Source organism: Cucurbita pepo, chromosome LG11 (assembly GCF_002806865.2).
Source record: "Cucurbita pepo subsp. pepo cultivar mu-cu-16 chromosome LG11, ASM280686v2, whole genome shotgun sequence".
NCBI lineage: Eukaryota > Viridiplantae > Streptophyta > Magnoliopsida > Cucurbitales > Cucurbitaceae > Cucurbita > Cucurbita pepo.
Window position 1 is genome coordinate 8,070,198 of NC_036648.1, and position 19,062 is coordinate 8,089,259.

The window sequence follows — 19,062 nt, forward strand, 5'->3', positions numbered from 1 at the left end:
CAACGTATATAAGAAATTCATGTACCACAACGTTATTAGCAAAAATAACGAAAATAAATAACATAAATTTAAATAAAACAATGCAAACTCTCTAATCTAACCTCGGGTTACTTCATCAAACATAAACTACCCTTCTTCGCTTCCATAGCTTTCACAACGCCGCAATCATAGGTAAAGGGGTGCCTTACCTTTACCTTAAAAAAAAGGTGCCTTACCTAAAAAAAAGAGGGTGCCTTACCTTTACCTTAAAAAAAAAAAGGTGCCTTACCTAAAAAAAAAAGGGTGCCTTACCTTTATCTAAAAAAAAAAATGTAGTACGTGGCTTAAGTATTTAAATACTCAAAAAGTAATCCTATTATTGCGGTTAAGCTCGTGAAAAATTGGATGTGTAATACTTCTCAACACATGACCCACACAAACGCACATGGACCCACTAGGCAAGCTTGTATACGTACCCTGGGCCTGCATTTCAACTTACACACACTCATGCTATCGGAAACTACATAAATATCATAATGTATCTGTCCGTACTAATCATAACAAAGAACTATCCTGATGTACTTGACCGGCAAAATACATGAGGTCCCATAGTATTAAATCATGACATATACTTATTATGCAAGTTATACCTCCATCCTTTTCATGACATAGCATCCTTATGAGATATACATACGTACTACTTATCATATCTTTCATGATTAACTTACCTGAATTTCTAATATCTCATAGGCATTGAGTGAACATATTAATATAGTTTACACGGCATGTCCAATGGAGACCGATGCATCATACAAAATTAATTACATAACATAGTTTCGTAACATAACTAATCATAGTATAACTTATAACATAGTATAAGGAATGATAAAATAGTTGATCGATAATTCCACTCACATGGGTCCTCAATAATACATTTCTTTCTCTATACTTCCATTTTATAAAATGAAAATAAATCCAAAGAATTGAAGAAGCCTTAGCAAACATGGAGGGAAGATCTAGGGGTGTACATGGTCTGGGTTGGGTCGGGTTGAGAGATTTTTTTTGACCTAACCCAAAAGTTCGGGTTGGTTGGATTGGTAACCCAACCCAACCCGAAACTTTTCAGAACCCAACCCTCTATTTTCGGGTTGGGTTGTCAATTTTTTCTTGTAAGTTTTATTTATCTACCATTTATAATTATTCAGATATAATTTTAGATAAAATATATTAAAAGTTCACAAAATTAATTGATCAATAAATACATTAGAATTTAGAATATGCTTTAAAATGATATATATATAATTTATGAACTTGAAATTGTTAGAAATCACGACTCTCCACAATGGTATGATATTGTCCCCTTTGAGCATAAGCTCTCATGACTTTGCTTTGGGCTTCCCCAAAAGGCCTCATACCAATGGAGTCAGTATTCCTCACTTATAAACCCATGATCTTCCACTAAATTAACCAATGTGGGACACTCACTCCCAATAATCCTCAACAATCCTCCCCTCGAACAAAGCACACTATAAGCCTCCCCTGAGGCTTATGGAGCTCTCGAATAGCCTCCCCTTAATTGAGGCTCGACTCCTTTCTCTGGAGCCCTCGAACAAAGTACACCATTTGTTCGACACTTTAGTCACTTTTGACTACACCTTCGAGGCTCGCCATTCTTTGTTCGATATTTGAGGATTTTATTGGCATGGTTAAGTTTAGGGCATGGCTCTGATACCATGTTAAGAATGAGATAGAAAATATAATTGGGAAGGTGTGTATTATCATTGATATTGATATCCTTTAAATAGGATACAAAAAGTACAAATGAGGAAAATATAAAATAATTAAATACTGACTCTAAATCAAATCATAAATGGAAGAATATTAAGATATAATATCTAAGATATATTCCATAAATAATATATCTCAACAACTTTGAAATAACGTATAAATCATAATTAATAAATCTTTCTATTATATAATAACTATATATTTAAATGTGAATAGTTAATTAAAAATAATAATAAAATGTATTAATAATTATATCTTAACTTATTAAATTAAAAATAAAAATATATATAAATAACAAAGAAAAATAAAATAAAATAACAAAAAAAATTAAAAATAATAAAAAACAAACTTGTATTTGCCTGTGATCGAACTCAGGCAAACCTATTAATACAGAAGAATTCTTAATATATTTTATTTGACCAAAGATATTTTTATTTGACTTGGACCAATTGGAAGGTTTTGCACACGAACTCAAAACTAAACCGATTCAGTTCGAGTTCCAAAAAATGAACCAAACGCTATTTGAAATGCTAATCCAACCTAACCCAACCATTATAGTTCGGGTTGGGTTAGTCCGAGTTGTTGGGTTGAATGTACACCCCTAGGAAGCTCTACCGAGTGAGCTAGGAGCTCGTTAAGAATCCAATGGTAATAATATAAATAATAATTAACATTATAACATATTAAACATGTTTCTGTTAGGAGCTAGGAGCTGTCACAATTTAGTGCAACTTATTTTAGTTTAAATTAGTTATGGAATATATGATATTCGTAATCTTCCAGAATATATTAGTTAGGAAATATATCTTAGATATCGTGATCAGTTGAATTTGAATAGTAGTATATTTTATTTTATTATCAGGATTTAGTTAGTTTATATTTTCTTGGTAGATATTATTTAGTATCTTGTATCCTATTTAAAGGTCGTGAATATCAATGAAGATTAGAACATTCGATCCCAATTCTTTTTCTAATTCTTAAATCGGTATTCTTTCGTTGAGTAATAATATTTTCATATCTATGCACACTTTATAGTGGTAGATATTGCGTCAGTTGGTATCAGAGCCAAGTTGGTACGGTTTGATATTATTACTCAACGAGATGAATAGTGGGAGTGCTTCTATGGGTGTAGCTATGGAGAAGCTCGTTGGCAATAACTATAGTTATTGGAAGTTATGCATGGAAGCTTATCTACAAGGGCAAGATCTGTGGGATTTAATTGAAGGTGATGACACAGAAATTCCAGCCGATACTCCACAGAATGCAAAATTACGCCAACAATGGAAGATCAAATGCGGAAAAGCCTTGTTTACCTTGCGGACTTTGATTAGCAAGGAGTATATTGATCATGTTCGTGATTTAAAGTCACCAAAGCAAGTATGGGATACACTTCAAAAGTTGTTCACTAAGAAAAATACCGCTCGACTGCAATTTCTAGAGAATGAACTAGCTATGGTAACTCAAGGTAATTTTTCTGTTGAAGAATATTTTTTGAAAGTGAAAAATCTGTGTTCTGAAATTTCAGAATTAGATGCTGAGGAGCCANCATACGTACTACTTATCATATCTTTCATGATTAACTTACCTGAATTTCTAATATCTCATAGGCATAGAGTGAACATATTAATATAGTTTACACGGCATGTCCAATGGAGGCCGATGCATCATACAAAATTAATTACATAACATAGTTTCGTAACATAACTAATCATAGTATAACTTATAACATAGTATAAGGAATGATAAAATAGTTGATCGATAATTCCACTCACATGGGTNTATCAGAGTGTAACTTATAACATAGTATAAGGAATGATAAAATAGTTGATCGATAATTCCACTCACATGGGTCCTCAATAATACATTTCTTTCTCTATACTTCCATTTTATAAAATGAAAATAAATCCAAAGAATTGAAGAAGCCTTAGCAAACATGGAGGGAAGATCTAGGGGTGTACATGGTTTGGGTTGGGTCGGGTTGAGAGATTTTTTTTGACCTAACTCAAAAGTTCGGGTTGGTTGGATTGGTAACCCAACCCAACCCGAAACTTTTCAGAACCCAACCCTCTATTTTCGGGTTGGGTTGTCAATTTTTTCTTGTAAGTTTTATTTATCTACCATTTATAATTATTGGGATGTAATTTTAGATAAAATATATTAAAAGTTCACAAACAAACACAAATTGATCTATAATTATTCACAAAAAAAAAAAAAAAAAAAAAAAAAAAAAAAAAAANCATTGTCATAAAATGAAAGACAACTAAATACCGACATTTTTTTAGAATTGGTTAAAGTAACAAATATATAAGAATAGATCATAAAATTAAAAAAAAAAAAAAACGATTAGTTTAAAGATATGGTATATAACAAAAATAAAAGATATATAAAAATATTTTAATTGAAATATGTTTATTTCTTCGTGATCTAAGAGAGCTCTAAACTATTAAAAAATAAAAATATATATAAACTGTGATATAATAATGTTGCAACACGGATAATAAATACATTAGAATTTAGAATATGCTTCAAAATGATATATATATAATTTATGAACTTTGAAATAACGGATAAATCATAATTAATAAATCTTTCTATTATATAATAACTATATATTTAAATGTGAATAGTTAATTAAAAATAATAATAAAATGTATTAATAATTATATCTTAACTTATTAAATTAAAAATAAAAATATATATAAATAACAAAGAAAAATAAAATAAAATAACAAAAAAAATTAAAAATAATAAAAAACAAACTTGTATTGGCCTGTGATCAAACTCAGGCAAACCTATTAATACACAAGAATTCTTAATATATTTTATTTGACCAAAAGATATTTTTATTTGATTTGGACCAATCGGAAGGTTTTGCACACGAACTCAAAACTAAACCGATTCAGTTCGAGTTTCAAAAAATGAACCAAACGCTATTCGAAATGCTAATCCAACCTAACCCAACCATTATAGTTTGGGTTGGGTTAGTTCGAATTGTCGGGTTGAATGTACACCCCTAGGAAGCTCTACCGGGTGAGCTAGGAGCTCCAATGATAATAATATAAATAATAATTAACATTATAACATATTAAACATGTTTCACATACATCTGCCGACAATACTTTTATAAAGTTGAGAAAATAAAAACAAGTGTGAACCAACTAGGATTTATACTTTTATGCTTCCTTTAATTATGATGTTAATGGTAGGGCCTCAAAGAAATTACAAGGTAAAGGTAAAGGTAAAGAGAAGTGATAAGACTATACAAAGCCAAACGTTTTCAATTGTTTCTTCATCGTTTTCAATTTTATTTTGTGTGCCTTGCTTTTTGATGGATTTTTCCATTGCTATGACAGAATCATCGGCTCTTTCTCCAAATTTGAAGTGGAGTTACGATGTGTTTTTGAGTTTTAGAGGAGAAGATACTCGATCTAACTTCACCAGTCATCTTGACATGGCCTTACGGCAAAAGGGTGTCAACGTCTTNGGGAGTTACGATGTGTTTTTGAGTTTTAGAGGAGAGGATACTCGATCTAACTTCACCGGTCATCTTGACATGGCCTTACGGCAAAAGGGTGTCAACGTCTTCATTGATGACAAGCTCAACAGGGGAGAGCTAATCTCTGAATCCCTTTTTCGATCTATAGAGGAAGCTTTGATTTCTATTGTTATATTCTCTGAAAATTATGCATCTTCNTGAGCTAATCTCTGAATCCCTTTTTCGATCTATAGAGGAAACTTTGATTTCTATTGTTATATTCTCTGAAAATTATGCATCTTCTTCTTGGTGTTTGGATGAATTGGTGAAAATAATCGAATGTAAGAAATCCAAGGGCCAAATAGTTTGGCCAATTTTCTATAAGGTGGATCCATCGGATGTACGAAAACAAATCGGAAGTTTTGGAGAAGCATTAGCCACACATCAAGCTAAGTTCGAGACGAAAATTCAAATTTGGAGGGAAGCTTTAACTACTACCGCCAACNGAGAAGCATTAGCCACACATCAAGCTAAGTTCGAGATGAAAATTCAAATTTGGAGGGAAGCTTTAACTACTACCGCCAACTTGTCTGGTTGGGATCTCGGAGCTAGGTATATATTTCTAAGAAATTTAACTCCCTCTACTATTACATCCAATATCTATCATCTTTAATTTCAATATGATTACATGATTAACAACAGGAAGGAGGCTGATCTTATTCAAGACCTTGTTAAAGAAGTATGGTCGATATTAAATCTTACTTGCACGCCCTTATATGTAGCAAAATATCCGGTTGGAATTGATTCTCAACTAGAAAATTTAAGGTCAAACTCCCATTATTGGACAGAAGATGAGTTTAGTAATGGTATTTACATGGTGGGGATATATGGGATTGGAGGCATGGGTAAGACGACTTTGGCCAAAGCTTTATACAACAAAACCGTGACTAAGCTATAAATAAGCAGCAGTCTCCATAACCTAACAATTCNGTGCTGCTTTCTATCAAAAGTTAAGGAAGTTTCAAAGCAATTCAATGGCCTTGTTCAACTACAGGAGCACTTACTCCATGAGATATTAAAGGAAGATTTAAAGGTTGGCAATCTTGACAAAGGAATCAACATCATAAAGAATAGACTGCGTTCAAAGAAAGTTCTTATAGTTGTTGATGATGTGGATAAGCTTGAGCAGTTAGAAGCATTGGTGGGTGGACATGATTGGTTTGGCGCGGGTAGTATGATCATTGTGACAACAAGAAACAATCATTTGATTTCTACCCATGAATTTGATCAAAAGTATGGTATTCAAGGAATGAATCACGATCACGCCCTTGAACTTTTTAGTTGGTATGCTTTTAAGAAAAGTCATCCACCAAGTAATTACTTAGACCTTTCAAAACGTGCTACAACTTATTGTAAAGGTCTTCCTTTGGCTCTTGGTGTTTTGGGTTCTTTCCTTTGTACTAAAGACGACCAAGCAGATTGGAGAAGTGTATTAGATGAATATGAAAACTGTTTGAGCAAAGACATAAGTGATATTCTTCAAATAAGTTTTGATGAGCTTGAAGATAAAGTAAAGGAGATTTTCCTTGATATTTCGTGTTTTCTAGAGGGAGAGGACGTTGACTACGTTAAGAATACTTTAAGCTCATATCATTTCAATCCAAATTTTGGAATTTTAGTCCTTGAGAATTTTTCACTTATTACGATTGAAAATAATGAGGTGCAAATGCATGATTTAATCAGACAGATGGGTCATAAAATAGTTAATGGTGAATCTTCTGACCCTGGAAAAAGGAGTAGATTGTGGTTGGTAGAAGACATTTTAAGGGTGTTTGATAACAATTCGGTGAGTAACACTTACCCTAACTTTCTTTAATTTACTTTTTCTAATGCTTTGTGATGAATAATGTTTGTATTTACGAGTTTGTAGGGAACTGATGCAATTGAAGCCATAAAGTTGGAGATGCACCGTCCAAAAAGTCTAGATGTGGATCCACAAGCATTCAGAAAAATGAAAAATTTGAGATGGCTTTTTGTTCGAGATGTAAGATTTTCTAAAAATCTTAAATATCTACCAGAAAACTTGAAGTTGATTAAATGGCATGGATTTACTAAAAAATCTTTGCCGTCATGCTTTATTACCAAAAATCTTGTTAGATTAGATTTGCAGCATAGCTTCATCAGAAATTTGGGAAAAAGGTTAAAGGTAATAATATTTTTATTATAATAACATTTTTATTGAAATTATGTTAGACGGGTATTTATTCCTTTTCTTTTTGTTTCTTTTCTATATATTTTAGGAGGGTAAAATGTTGAAGTTTGTTGATCTTAGTTACTCTACTTCGTTAGAGACAATTCCAGACTTATCCACAGTACCAAACCTTGAAGAATTGTATCTGAAAGAATGCACAAATTTAAGAATGATTCATAAGTCTGTTGGATCTCTAAATGAGCTTGTTATCTTGGACCTTGAAAAATGCTCTAACTTTAGAAAGCTTCCGGGCTATCTTTCACTGAAATCTCTTAGATATTTGAATCTTTCTCATTGCAAAAAGCTTCGGGAAATTCCTGACTTCTCTATGGCAATAAACCTTGAAAGTTTGTATTTCGAAAAATGCACAAATTTAAGAGTAATTCACGAGTCTATAGGATCTTTGGATAGCCTTGTTGCCTTGGACCTTAAACAATGCACTAAGCTTGAAAAGCTTCCAAATTGTCTCAAGTTAAAATCTCTTAAATATCTCGAACTCTCGGGCTGTTCTAAGCTTAAAGTGTTTCCAAAAATTAGTGAAAACATGAAATCATTAGTGTCGTTGTATTTGGATTCTACCGGCATAAAGGAGCTACCTTCATCAATTGGAAACCTTATTGAGCTCAAGGTCTTAAACCTTGACGGTTGCACAAACCTCATCTCCATTCCTAGTACAATTTATTTGTTACAGGATCTTCGAGAACTTTATCTTGGTGGGTGTTCTAGATTTGAAATGTTTCCCTATAAATGGGAATTACCCATCCATCCAACATGCTCTTCTTCAAATTATGGAAACTTACCCACAAACCGTATGTTTTCCCATTTTACTTTGTTGGATCTTCGAAATTGCAACATATCAAATGCTGATTTCTTGGAAATTTTATGTGATGTCACCCCTTTCTTAAATAGCCTATTCTTGTCGGAAAACAAATTCTCTAGCCTGCCCTCATGTCTCCATAAGTTCACGTCCTTGTGGAATCTTCAATTGAAGAATTGCAAGTTTCTTCAACAAATTCCAAACCTTCCTCAGTGTATACAAACAATGGATGCCACTGGTTGTGAATCGTTGGCTAGAAGTCCGGACAACATTATGGATATAATATCAAGCAAGCAGGTTCATCTCTTCTCATTTCATTTTTCTTTGTTCATATTGCATTTTTTCTCTTGTTAATATTTCTATGCATGTTAATTCTTATGTCATAGGATGATATTACACTGGGTGACTTTCCTAGAGAGTTCATTCTAATGAACATTGAAATTTCAAAATGGTTCAGACATCAGACTATATCAAACTCAATAAAGGTTAGCTTTCGACATGATTATAATATAGAAAGAACTTTGGCTACCTATGCTATGATTAGAGTGGATGGAGATTCATATCAAGGAGAAGCCTTAATTTCATGTAACATATTCATCGACTACAAACTCCAAAGTTCTTTTATGAGAAAATTCTCATCATCAACATCAGAATATACGTGGTTAGTAACAACTTCTTCTCCAACATTTAGTAGCTCCTTAGTGGCGAATGATTGGAATGATGTTATAGTATGGTTTGAAGTTGTGAAATGTCGTGAGGTTCATGTAAGTATAAGAAGCTGTGGTGTCCATCTCATTGAGGTCCATCGGATATCCCAAAATGATGTTAAGGGGCCAGGGGTAATGTATACAGATTTTGATGACATAGAGGAATTGCCAAGCCGGTAAACTTACATCCTTGCCATTTTGATTGATTGGTTTCTTGTATTGTTTTGAGTAAACTATGCTTGTTTTCATATATATATATTATTTTCTGATGTATGATGTTGATAATGACACAGGGATGTTATCAAATCCTTCGCTCAAGAAGTCTCCACCATATCAGATTGCGCTGCAATGTTGCATGCACAGAACTTCCCAACTGAAGTTGATTCCAAAATACAAGTTACGAACTTTCCCTTACACGTAACATCTTATGGCGTTACAAGGATAGGTGGCATGGAAGGTATGGCAGAGACGACACTGGCCAAATCTATATTTGATAAACTAATGAACAGAAAGGATAGGGATGATTCCTTTGAGAGAGAGGCTTTAAATAATTGTGGTGGGCTTATTGAAATGGATCAACATGGATGTCAGGGTGGAAGTATTGAAGGTGGATGTAGTATTACAAGCATGAGATTGTCTTCCCAAAAATATCTCAAAGTTTTTGAGCGTGAGGTTAAATTTGAATATTTGAACGGTATGGGTCGTGCAGTGAGATTTTTGAGTTTTTCCGAATATTTACAGATAGATAATTTGTTAAGTTATGGAGTCTGCTCCCTGTATTTATAGCTTGGTCAACGGCTATATCCGGTAATGTTATATTTGGTAAAGCCATATATGGTAAAGCTAAATCCGGTAAAGCTATATATGGTAAATAGCTATATATAGTAGATGGTTAAATCTGGTAAAGCTATATTTAGTAGACTGAACCATATATATATCCGGTCCAGTAAACCTTTGAAAATACTTTTCATTCTCTGTACTCTCTCTTGTTGTACATACCTGAAAATAAACCGAAAGTTTTGGAGAAGTATTAGTCACACATCAAGCTAAGTTCAACACAAAAATCCAAATTTGGAGGGAAGCTTTATCTACTCCTGCCGACTTGTGTGGATGAGATCTCAGAACTAGTTATATATTCCTAATCTTAAAAAGATTCATTTTGTCTCCCGATACAATTTAGTTTGTCCACTATTTTGACAACTACGCACTTCAAATTTTTAAGTTGGTATGTTTTTAAGAAAAGTCATTCACCAAGTCGTTACTTAGACCTTCCCGAACATGCTACAACTTATCGTGGGTTCTACCAAGTTGTTTCTCTTGGTATGCTTGTTACCTAAGACCTTGATCATTGTTCGAACCTTAAAAAGCTTCCAAGTTATCTCGTGTTGAAGTCTCTTAAAATTTTGAACCTTAAAAAATTATATCTTGGTAACTACACAAATTTAAGAGTGATTCTCAAGTCTATTAGAGGTTTAGATAGTCTTCTTAGACCTTACAAAATGCACTTCACTTAAAAAGCTTCCAAGCTATCTCACGTTAAAGTCCATTGTATATTTAAAACTATCGGGATGTTCTAAGCCCGAAAAGTTTCCATAAATTGTTGAAAACATGAAATCTGAAAAGTTTTTGGATTTGGATTTGACGGCCATAAAGGAGCTACCTTCATCAATTAGATACCTTAGTGAGCTTGCTGTGTTAGACCTTGAAGGAGAACAAATTTTGTAATCTAATGTTGTCCGAAGACAAATCCTCGAGTCCACCTTCATTTCTCCATAAGTTTATGTCGTTATGGAATCACTAGTCAAGAAATTCAAAACTTTCCTCCGCGTTTCCAAGAAATGGATGCCACTGGTTGTGGATCGTTGAGTAGAACTCCGGTCAAGATCAAGCAGGTTCATCCATTCTCATTTCAATTCTTCTCCAAGTTTATGTTGTTATTATGTTTTATAGGTCATTACATATATTTATAGACATTTCATTCTAATGAATGGGAAAATATCAAAATGGTCCAGGTATCGAGCTATATCAAATCTAATGAGGGTTAGGTTTCGATACTATTTCAACATGGAAAGAACTTTGACTACCTATGCTATGTTCAAAGTGGACGAAATAGAAAAGCAATCAGATCAAGAGCAGGCCATAATTTCATTTAACATATGTTACGATGATCGACGCAAAAGTTCTTGTATCAACGTCAGAATATATGCGGTTAATATATTCTAGACACAATAGTATCTTCTCAAGTAGTATCTTCTCAAGTAAGTACTTATGTAGTCCCTTTTGGCCTCTTAGAGCGGATTTATTCTAGACACAATAGTATCTTCTCAAGTAAGTACTTATGTAGTCTCTCGTCCCCTCTTAAGGTGAGTTTATTCTACACACAGTAGTGGTTTCTTATGTTATCTAATTATGTCATCTACTTGTGTAATCTCTCGTCCCCTCTCAAGTTTGGTTGTGTCTTACACACCGTAGCAGTCGCTTATGTCATCTACTTATGTAGTCCTTTGTCTCCTCTTAAGGCGAGTTACGTTCTACATACAAACAGTTCCTTTGTAATCTACTTATGTAGTCCATTGTTCCCTCTCAAGACGAGTTTATTTTGCACACAATAGTTCTCTTGGGGTTTTCCCTTTCCGGTTTTCCCTCAAGACTTTTAAAACGTGTCTATTAGGGAGAGGTTTCCACACCGTTATATAAAAAAAAAAATGTTTCGATCCTCTCTCCAACTGATATGGGATCTCATAATCCATCCGCTTTCGGGGCCCAACATCCTCGCTAGCACTCTTTTTCCACTCTAACCGATGTGGGATCTCACAACTCATTCCCCTTTGGGATCCAGCGTCCTCGTTAGCACTCGTTCCTCTCTCCAATTGATGTGAGATTTCACAATCTATTGGGGCCAAGAAATGTAAACACATGCAATTCATGATTAGAGACCCCTATCGTTTAAAACTATCATAGAGGTGACCTCCAACACTAGAGTCACCTATTGAGTATTTCTTAAAATACTCAAGTCGTGTGCTACTTCTATTTTTCAGGAAAAGACAAGACACAAATAGCTGACGATGACATCGCAAGTAAAGACCATAACATATGTATAGGATAATTGTATTTAAATTTTTAGATCATAAGTTAGTATAGAGCATTTTTTTCAATTTTAATATTTACTTCGTTTTATTTAATATTTCGTTACATTGCTTTAAAAACTTTTCGAAAATATGTAAATCCATGACATTGTTTTACGAAAATATTTTTAAATGCTTATTTCCGCATAAGAGATTACGATATGGAGACGGTAACGACCGTTAGCAGAAATCAATTTATTATTTCTATGAAAAGTTCAAATCTAACTGCGTGCGTCAGTATTTTAATCTCAGTATTCACACTTGCGTCAAAAAGAAACAAAACTGCTTTGATTACGTCACAAGATCTGTTAATGATGACTCGACCGACAAGATCTAATCAATTTGTCGTTTCCATTCTCGGTGCTCCAATCACCCAACTCTAATTACACTCGATCGATCAATGATGATTTGCCCGACAAAATCTAATCGATTTATAGTTTCCATAAAAAGTTATAAATGTAACAACTCCGTTCCCGAGATGTACTACTACTCACACATTTGTCAAAAAAGCGAACTAAAGTTGCCCTAATTAACCGCACTCGAACATGATCGACTCACCCGACAAACTGTAATCAATCTATACCGTCCATAAAAAATTAAAATCCCAATACGCCACTCGTTCGTGATTAAAAAAATCGAAATCAACACAATCATAGAATAGTCATCCGCAAACAATAATTCNAAAAAAAAAAAAAAAAAAAAAAAAAAAAAAAAAAGTGTAGCAAAATTCAAATCATTGGGAAAAGAGAATGAAACTAGACTCATTTATTTATTTATTTATTTATTTATGAATGAATGAATATAGAATTAATTATAGTGAATATTCCATTTAATTTTTTGAATTGGAAGTCCAAAAAAGGCAGCAAAATCATCCACTTTTTGGATACATATAATAAATCCAAAATTATATTGGAATTATCCAAAACGCCCTTCCTTTTTTGCCTCTCTCCATTATGAACCATGTAACTGCAGCAACCGGCAAACCTGCTCCATCCCATTTATTCACATTTACATTTTTTTTTTATATTGCCTTTTTTTATATATATATATATATATAGTTTAATTGTGGCTTAGTTGATGATTCGGGTTTTAGTTAAAACGAGTATAAAATTTAAAAACATCATCCAAAATAAATAAATTCGATATATGATGCTCGGAATTCAGACCTCTTACGATTGAACTACTAAAAAGATAGACAGTTGTTACAGTCCAAGCTCACCGCTATCAGATATTATCATTTTATGGGTTTTTCCTTCTTAAAGTTTTAAAACGTGTCGGGCAATGAGAGGTTTCCACACCCTTATAAGGAATGTTTGGTTCCTATCTCCTGTGAGATCATGAAAGTCCCACATTGGCTAATTTAGGGAGGCCTTTGGGGAAAGCCTAAAGCAAAGCCATGAGAGTTTATGCTCGATCTAGTTTCATTAATACATCTGATTTTTGCTCCAACGTCATGTTTTTCTCCTTATAAAAATATTATTTTTATTATTATTTTATCATCATATGGTATGGTCTCTACTTTGGAGACAAAACAACATTATGCACACTCCATTTGTTTTTCTCAAGTTGGGAATATTAAGACTAAATTATTTTCCTTCAAGTCCTTCAACTTCATGGATTTTACCAACAATGGCCCTACACTCTTCAAAATTAAAATTGGGTTTATTTTCCAAAAAAAAAAAAAAAAAGTTTATTTAGTTTATTGTTTGATATTAATTATTTGAATTAACCCATCATTTTTTATAAATTAAATTAAAGGGTTTTTTAAGAGTTATTTATTTTTTTTCATCAATTATCTTTATTGGTAAACATGAAATGAAATTAATTAATGACATCATCAGTCATTACTCAAGGAACTACTTTCCAATTAATTACCAATTTATTGTTTTCTGGTGTCTTACCCTCAGTTACTCTTTTTTTTGGGCATATATTTAATTCACCAAAACTATGGGTACAATTTATAAAATTCTAAATTAATAAAAATATACTCCTAAAATTTAAACTCCTTTTTTTTGGGCATATATTTAAATTTTTATTTTCAACTTGTGAATGAAAATTATTTATCGATATCTCATAGATTATCTTTATTTATTTTGAGATCATATCTAGTATTCAGAATTTGCCTCGATTTGGTACCACTTTTACAGCCCGCACCGAAACAGTGCTTTACTCCTAGATGTCTAGCAGCATTTAGAGGAGAACTAGGTAGCTCTAGGTTCGAGTGACGTTTTACTCCAACCACAATTCATTCACTGATTCTTCAACGTCGGTCAGTTCGGACTTTCACTTAGTTGAGAGGAATAAATCATCAACTTAATTAAGTTTTTATCTTCACATTAATTAATTAATTAATTTAAATATTATTTTCAATAAATAGAAAAATCTTACCTGCACTTAATTTGGATAATTGCGAGAAAAAAAAAAAAAAAAACGCTGATTTGATATTTGTTTCTCTCTGCTCTGTCATTCCTTCTCTCTCTCCTCTGCTGCCTTTTTGAAGGCTTGAGAGAAGAAATCGCTTAAATACGCCATTTCACCATTCCTGAGACCTCCATGGCCGAAACTCGCGCACCCCATGTCCTCATACCTCCTTCTCTTCAACATAGAACAACCCATTTCTTGATCAAATCTATTCTCCATTTTTAGCTCTCTTGATCGCTTTCATTCCCTTAACCCACCATGAAAATCTGTTCATTCTTTCATAGCTTCCATTTCTTCCTGTTTTTGTTGCTGTCTTACTCCAAAACTTAAATACCCTTCTCTAATGGTGAAGGGTATCCTCTAGCTTGACCTTCCTTCTCTGTTCTTTTTCCTCTGTTTTTCTCTCTGTTTTGTGGGTTTTCGCCATGGAGAATGATACCATCCGTAAAGCTTGTGCTTCTTCATGGTATGTCTTTTTCGTTTTCGCCTTGTTTTATGATGCTCTGTTTTGAAGATTTGGGGGTCTTGCATGTGCTATTGAGGGGTACAACTTTTAAGGGATTTTGGTATCTGGGTGTTTGTTGTTTGGTCATTTCTAGTGGAAATTTGCTTGTCTTTTTGGATTCATGTGCTGTGGAAAAGGAGATTCTGTGAATATCTGGCTTCTTTTTGTCCTGTTTTTGTTTGGTTCTTTTGGGTTTCTTGAGATTTCTTCAACTTTCCCCCCTTTTTCCTCTCCTTTTTGGACAAGGGGGACAAGAAAATTGGCTGCGTGAACTCAGAAATGTTTTGTCGGATGAACTGAGATATGAAATTGAGTATCATGACGTATAATCTTGTAGTAGCTGAATTTAAAGAACACAAAACCAATACTAAACTCTTGTGTTCATAATCATAATCACTGTTCTTTGGGATGTTTGGAGGAGGAATTCATGAAGGTTCTGGGTTCGAGCCTTCGATGAAAATCCTTGATATCTTGTAGAGTTTATGTCGGGTTTCGGGTTGGGTCGGATTCGACGAAATAAGTAGAAGAATCGCTCTTGTTTGTATGTTAAGATCTGTAGAGTTTCTATGTTGTTTTATAGGGAGAATGGTGGATGTTTGGATGAAGAAGCAAAAAGATCTCCACTTTACATGGCTACTTTCGGGAAATATAAGATGCGGAGTAACATGCTTCCATCGGCTTCGGCTCGAGGTTTGAATATCGGTTTGTTTTCGAGTTTTGCGTGCTTCTTTGGTGACATTGTTTAGGCTGATGAGTTGTAGCTGTGTTTTGTTTAGACTTGAGATGTTTCGACCTCGAAAGTGAGCAACGTGATGCATTGTCTCCTAGAGGAGTTTTGGAAGCCAGTTTACAGAGTTCGGAATTCGATCACGAGTCTTCACATGACAGTTACCCCGAATCAGAGGTTCAATGTTCACAATCACTTTCTCACTGGAAAAAGTTCTTCAAATCATGGAAGAAACGCTCGTTTAGACGTCTAGCCTCTTTTCCGCCCCTTGGGGTGCTGAAGATATCAAGAAGAGGGAACAGAAGCGAGCAAGATAACCCGGGGCTAAGCGACTTGTACAAGTTCAAGTCCTCGTTGGGAAACTTCACGTTCTCGGAGCTTCAAACTGCCACTAACAAATTTAGCCAGGGTCGGTTGCTATTCGTATTCCATATGATCGTTACTCTTAACTTTGGTGTCGACATTGCTGATTGTTGTTCTTTTTTTGTAGCGAATTTGATCGGAAAAGGTGGTTACGCCGAGGTTTACAAGGGTCGTTTACAAAACGGGCAGCTGATAGCAGTGAAGAAGCTGAATAGAGGAGCGCCTGATGAGAGAACTGCTTGTTTCTTATCCGAGCTTGGTATCATAGCTCATATCGATCATCCGAACACTGCTAAACTGATCGGTTGTTGCATCGACCGAGGCATGCACCTCGTTTTCAAATTATCTCCAAATGGAAGTTTAGGATCTTTTCTCCATGGTGATTCCTTAAACCTTGTTGAATTAACTGTTCTTTGGCTTTCAGAATTCTTACTCACCATTCTTCAGGTCCGAACGCGAGCAAACTTGATTGGCGTAAACGATACAAGATTGCTCTTGGTACGGCCGACGGTCTGCTGTATCTCCATGATTATTGTCAGAGGCGTATCATTCATCGAGATATCAAGGCCGATAACATTCTACTTACAGAAGATTTCGAACCTCAGGTAGCTATCATGTTCTAAATTTCTAGTTAATTATCAAAGTTTACGTGCTCACACACGAAAAAACACCTTCGAAAAGAGATATTAGCCCTTTGTATCTTCGTCGAACATAATCTTCGATTTACGGGAAAACGACAATGAACACTCTATTCTCAAATGAATGCAGATTTGTGATTTCGGCCTTGCAAAATGGCTACCCAAACAGTGGACTCACTACAGCGTGTCGAAATTCGAAGGCACATTTGGGTCAGTAGTATGCATACATACGTTTTCATCCTCGATGTTACTGTTTTTCTTTAGTTAACTTTCGCATCTCGAAATGTAGATACTTCGCTCCTGAATATTTCATGCATGGGATCGTTGACGAGAAAACTGACGTTTACTCGTTCGGAGTTCTACTTCTAGAGCTCCTAACTGGTCGTCGAGCTTTAGACGAACTGTGTCAAAGCCTCGTCCTTTGGGTAATAACAACGCTTAAACAAACTCGAGTAGTTCATTATATATACCTTTAATCACTGTTTGAATCTTCTTTATTTTAGGCAAAGCCTCTCCTAGATACCAACAATCCTGAGGAGGTCATTGATCCCGCTCTCATTAAAAGCTACGACCTCGAAGAGGTCGAACGTGTGATTTTGACTGCGTCTCTATGCATTGAGCAGTCTCCTATTCTCCGACCTCGAATGAGTCAGGCAAGTAGGAAAAAACTACAGTATGCGTCGTCTCTTTGCATAACATGTAATAGAACACTGTGGTTTATTGCAGGTTGTCATCCTGCTACGAGGCGACAAATACGTAGCGGAGTGTGAAAAGAACACGAGGGTGTCGCTGCAACGAACGTACTCGGAAGAGCTGTTGGACGCTCAAGAATACAACAAGACGAGGTACCTAAGCGATCTTAAGAAACACAGGCAGCTTGCTTTGGGGTGTTGAAAGTGAAGTTGGGAGTATTCACCTAAAGAAAGAAGCTGCAAAAGCAATGTGTTAGTGTTAAGTTAACAGAGTTTAGTTAACAGAGTTACTCTAATTTAGTGGATCAATTGCCAAACAGCACCTTAGGCCTTGTATTTGTGCTGCTGCTGCACTGTTTCTCAATACACATTAACAAACATTAAGCTGTTTCAATGAAAGGTGAAGTTTCGACTTTTGTTTATGCTAACTAATTTTGGGTCGAGATTTCGAGCTCGGGAAATTCCGACCAACTAGTCTTTTGCTAGCTCGGTTGTCTTGTTGTGCAGCTACAGTTAGATAATCATTTGGTTTTTTGTTTTTGAAAGTTATGCTCACGAACACTACTTTTGTTATGACGGAGATTTGAAACTTTAAAGTTTTATCAAATTTATTTTTAATGAATAATTAATGGACGATTTATATTGGGAGATTCTGCGTTTGTTGGAGGTGGAATGCAACATTTTTGTAAGAGTGAAAATCTCTTCTTAAAAGACACGTTCTAAAACTGTGAGGTTAACGGCGATAAATAATGGGTCAAAGTAGACAATATCTGCTAGCAATGGGATTGGATTGTTATAAATGGTATCAGAGTCAGGCGATGTTCCAGCGAAGACGCTGAGCTCCTAAAGGAAGGTGAATTGTAAGATCCTATATTGGTTGAGCAAAGAAACGAAACATTTTTTTATAAGAGTGGTACTTCTCACAGCAATGGAGGTCGGCGCTCTGGTTCTTAGTAAAATGGCATTGGAACTCGACTTGAACCGAAATGTGGCCGAGAAGGAAGAGGTAATGGGCGAGGAGTTGAGAGATGCTTGGGATGAGGTTTATGTGTTGGAATTGGAGAGGGATTTGATTTGTGTTTATGTGCAGATTCAACTGGTGGAAATGGATGGATTGAAGGCTGAGATTAATGAACTTGTTTTGAAGGTTGAGGAAGAGATTAGGGATTTAAGGGGGGAAATGCAAGAACAAGATCAGGAGAAGAAGAAAGCCATGGAGATCTTAACCCAACAAACGATTTCACCTGAGGTGAGCTTGAATCAAGTGCATGGATGAAGCTCAAATGGAGGAGGCGAAGACAGAGACGGAGAATATCATTGAAAACCTGTAAAGGGAATCGAGTAAATTAAAAGAAGATACAGCTTCTTTGACTGATATGAGTAACGTCGAGAAAGTGAGGAATGAAACATTACTGTCTGAAATAGGTCGTCTTCGAGATGCTTTAGTGGAAGCTACATTAGAGAGGAAAGAGTTTAGGGATTGAATCAAAGATTTCACAAGAGGATTCACTCAAAGTAAAGAAGGAGATGGAGAAGCGGATTGAGATCTTGGTCGGGGAACGGGATTCCGTGGC

General features: G+C 34.8%; 1 protein-coding gene across 1 annotated transcript; it reads left to right on the forward strand.

Annotated features, from left to right (window-relative positions):
* The first annotated feature begins 4,995 nt into the window (after positions 1 to 4,995).
* On the forward strand, positions 4,996 to 17,910 carry LOC111804816. The gene is given in 19 exon segments (XM_023689612.1): positions 4,996 to 5,149; positions 5,252 to 5,447; positions 5,533 to 5,696; positions 5,778 to 5,854; positions 5,945 to 7,088; positions 7,173 to 7,448; positions 7,543 to 8,607; positions 8,697 to 9,193; positions 9,311 to 9,800; positions 14,290 to 14,357; positions 14,916 to 15,029; positions 15,649 to 15,758; positions 15,845 to 16,204; positions 16,286 to 16,537; positions 16,606 to 16,763; positions 16,927 to 17,006; positions 17,086 to 17,221; positions 17,300 to 17,449; positions 17,523 to 17,910. Coding segments are annotated over 19 exon segments (5,559 nt in total). The 5' UTR covers positions 4,996 to 5,095; the 3' UTR covers positions 17,691 to 17,910.
* The last annotated feature ends 1,152 nt before the right edge of the window (positions 17,911 to 19,062 follow it).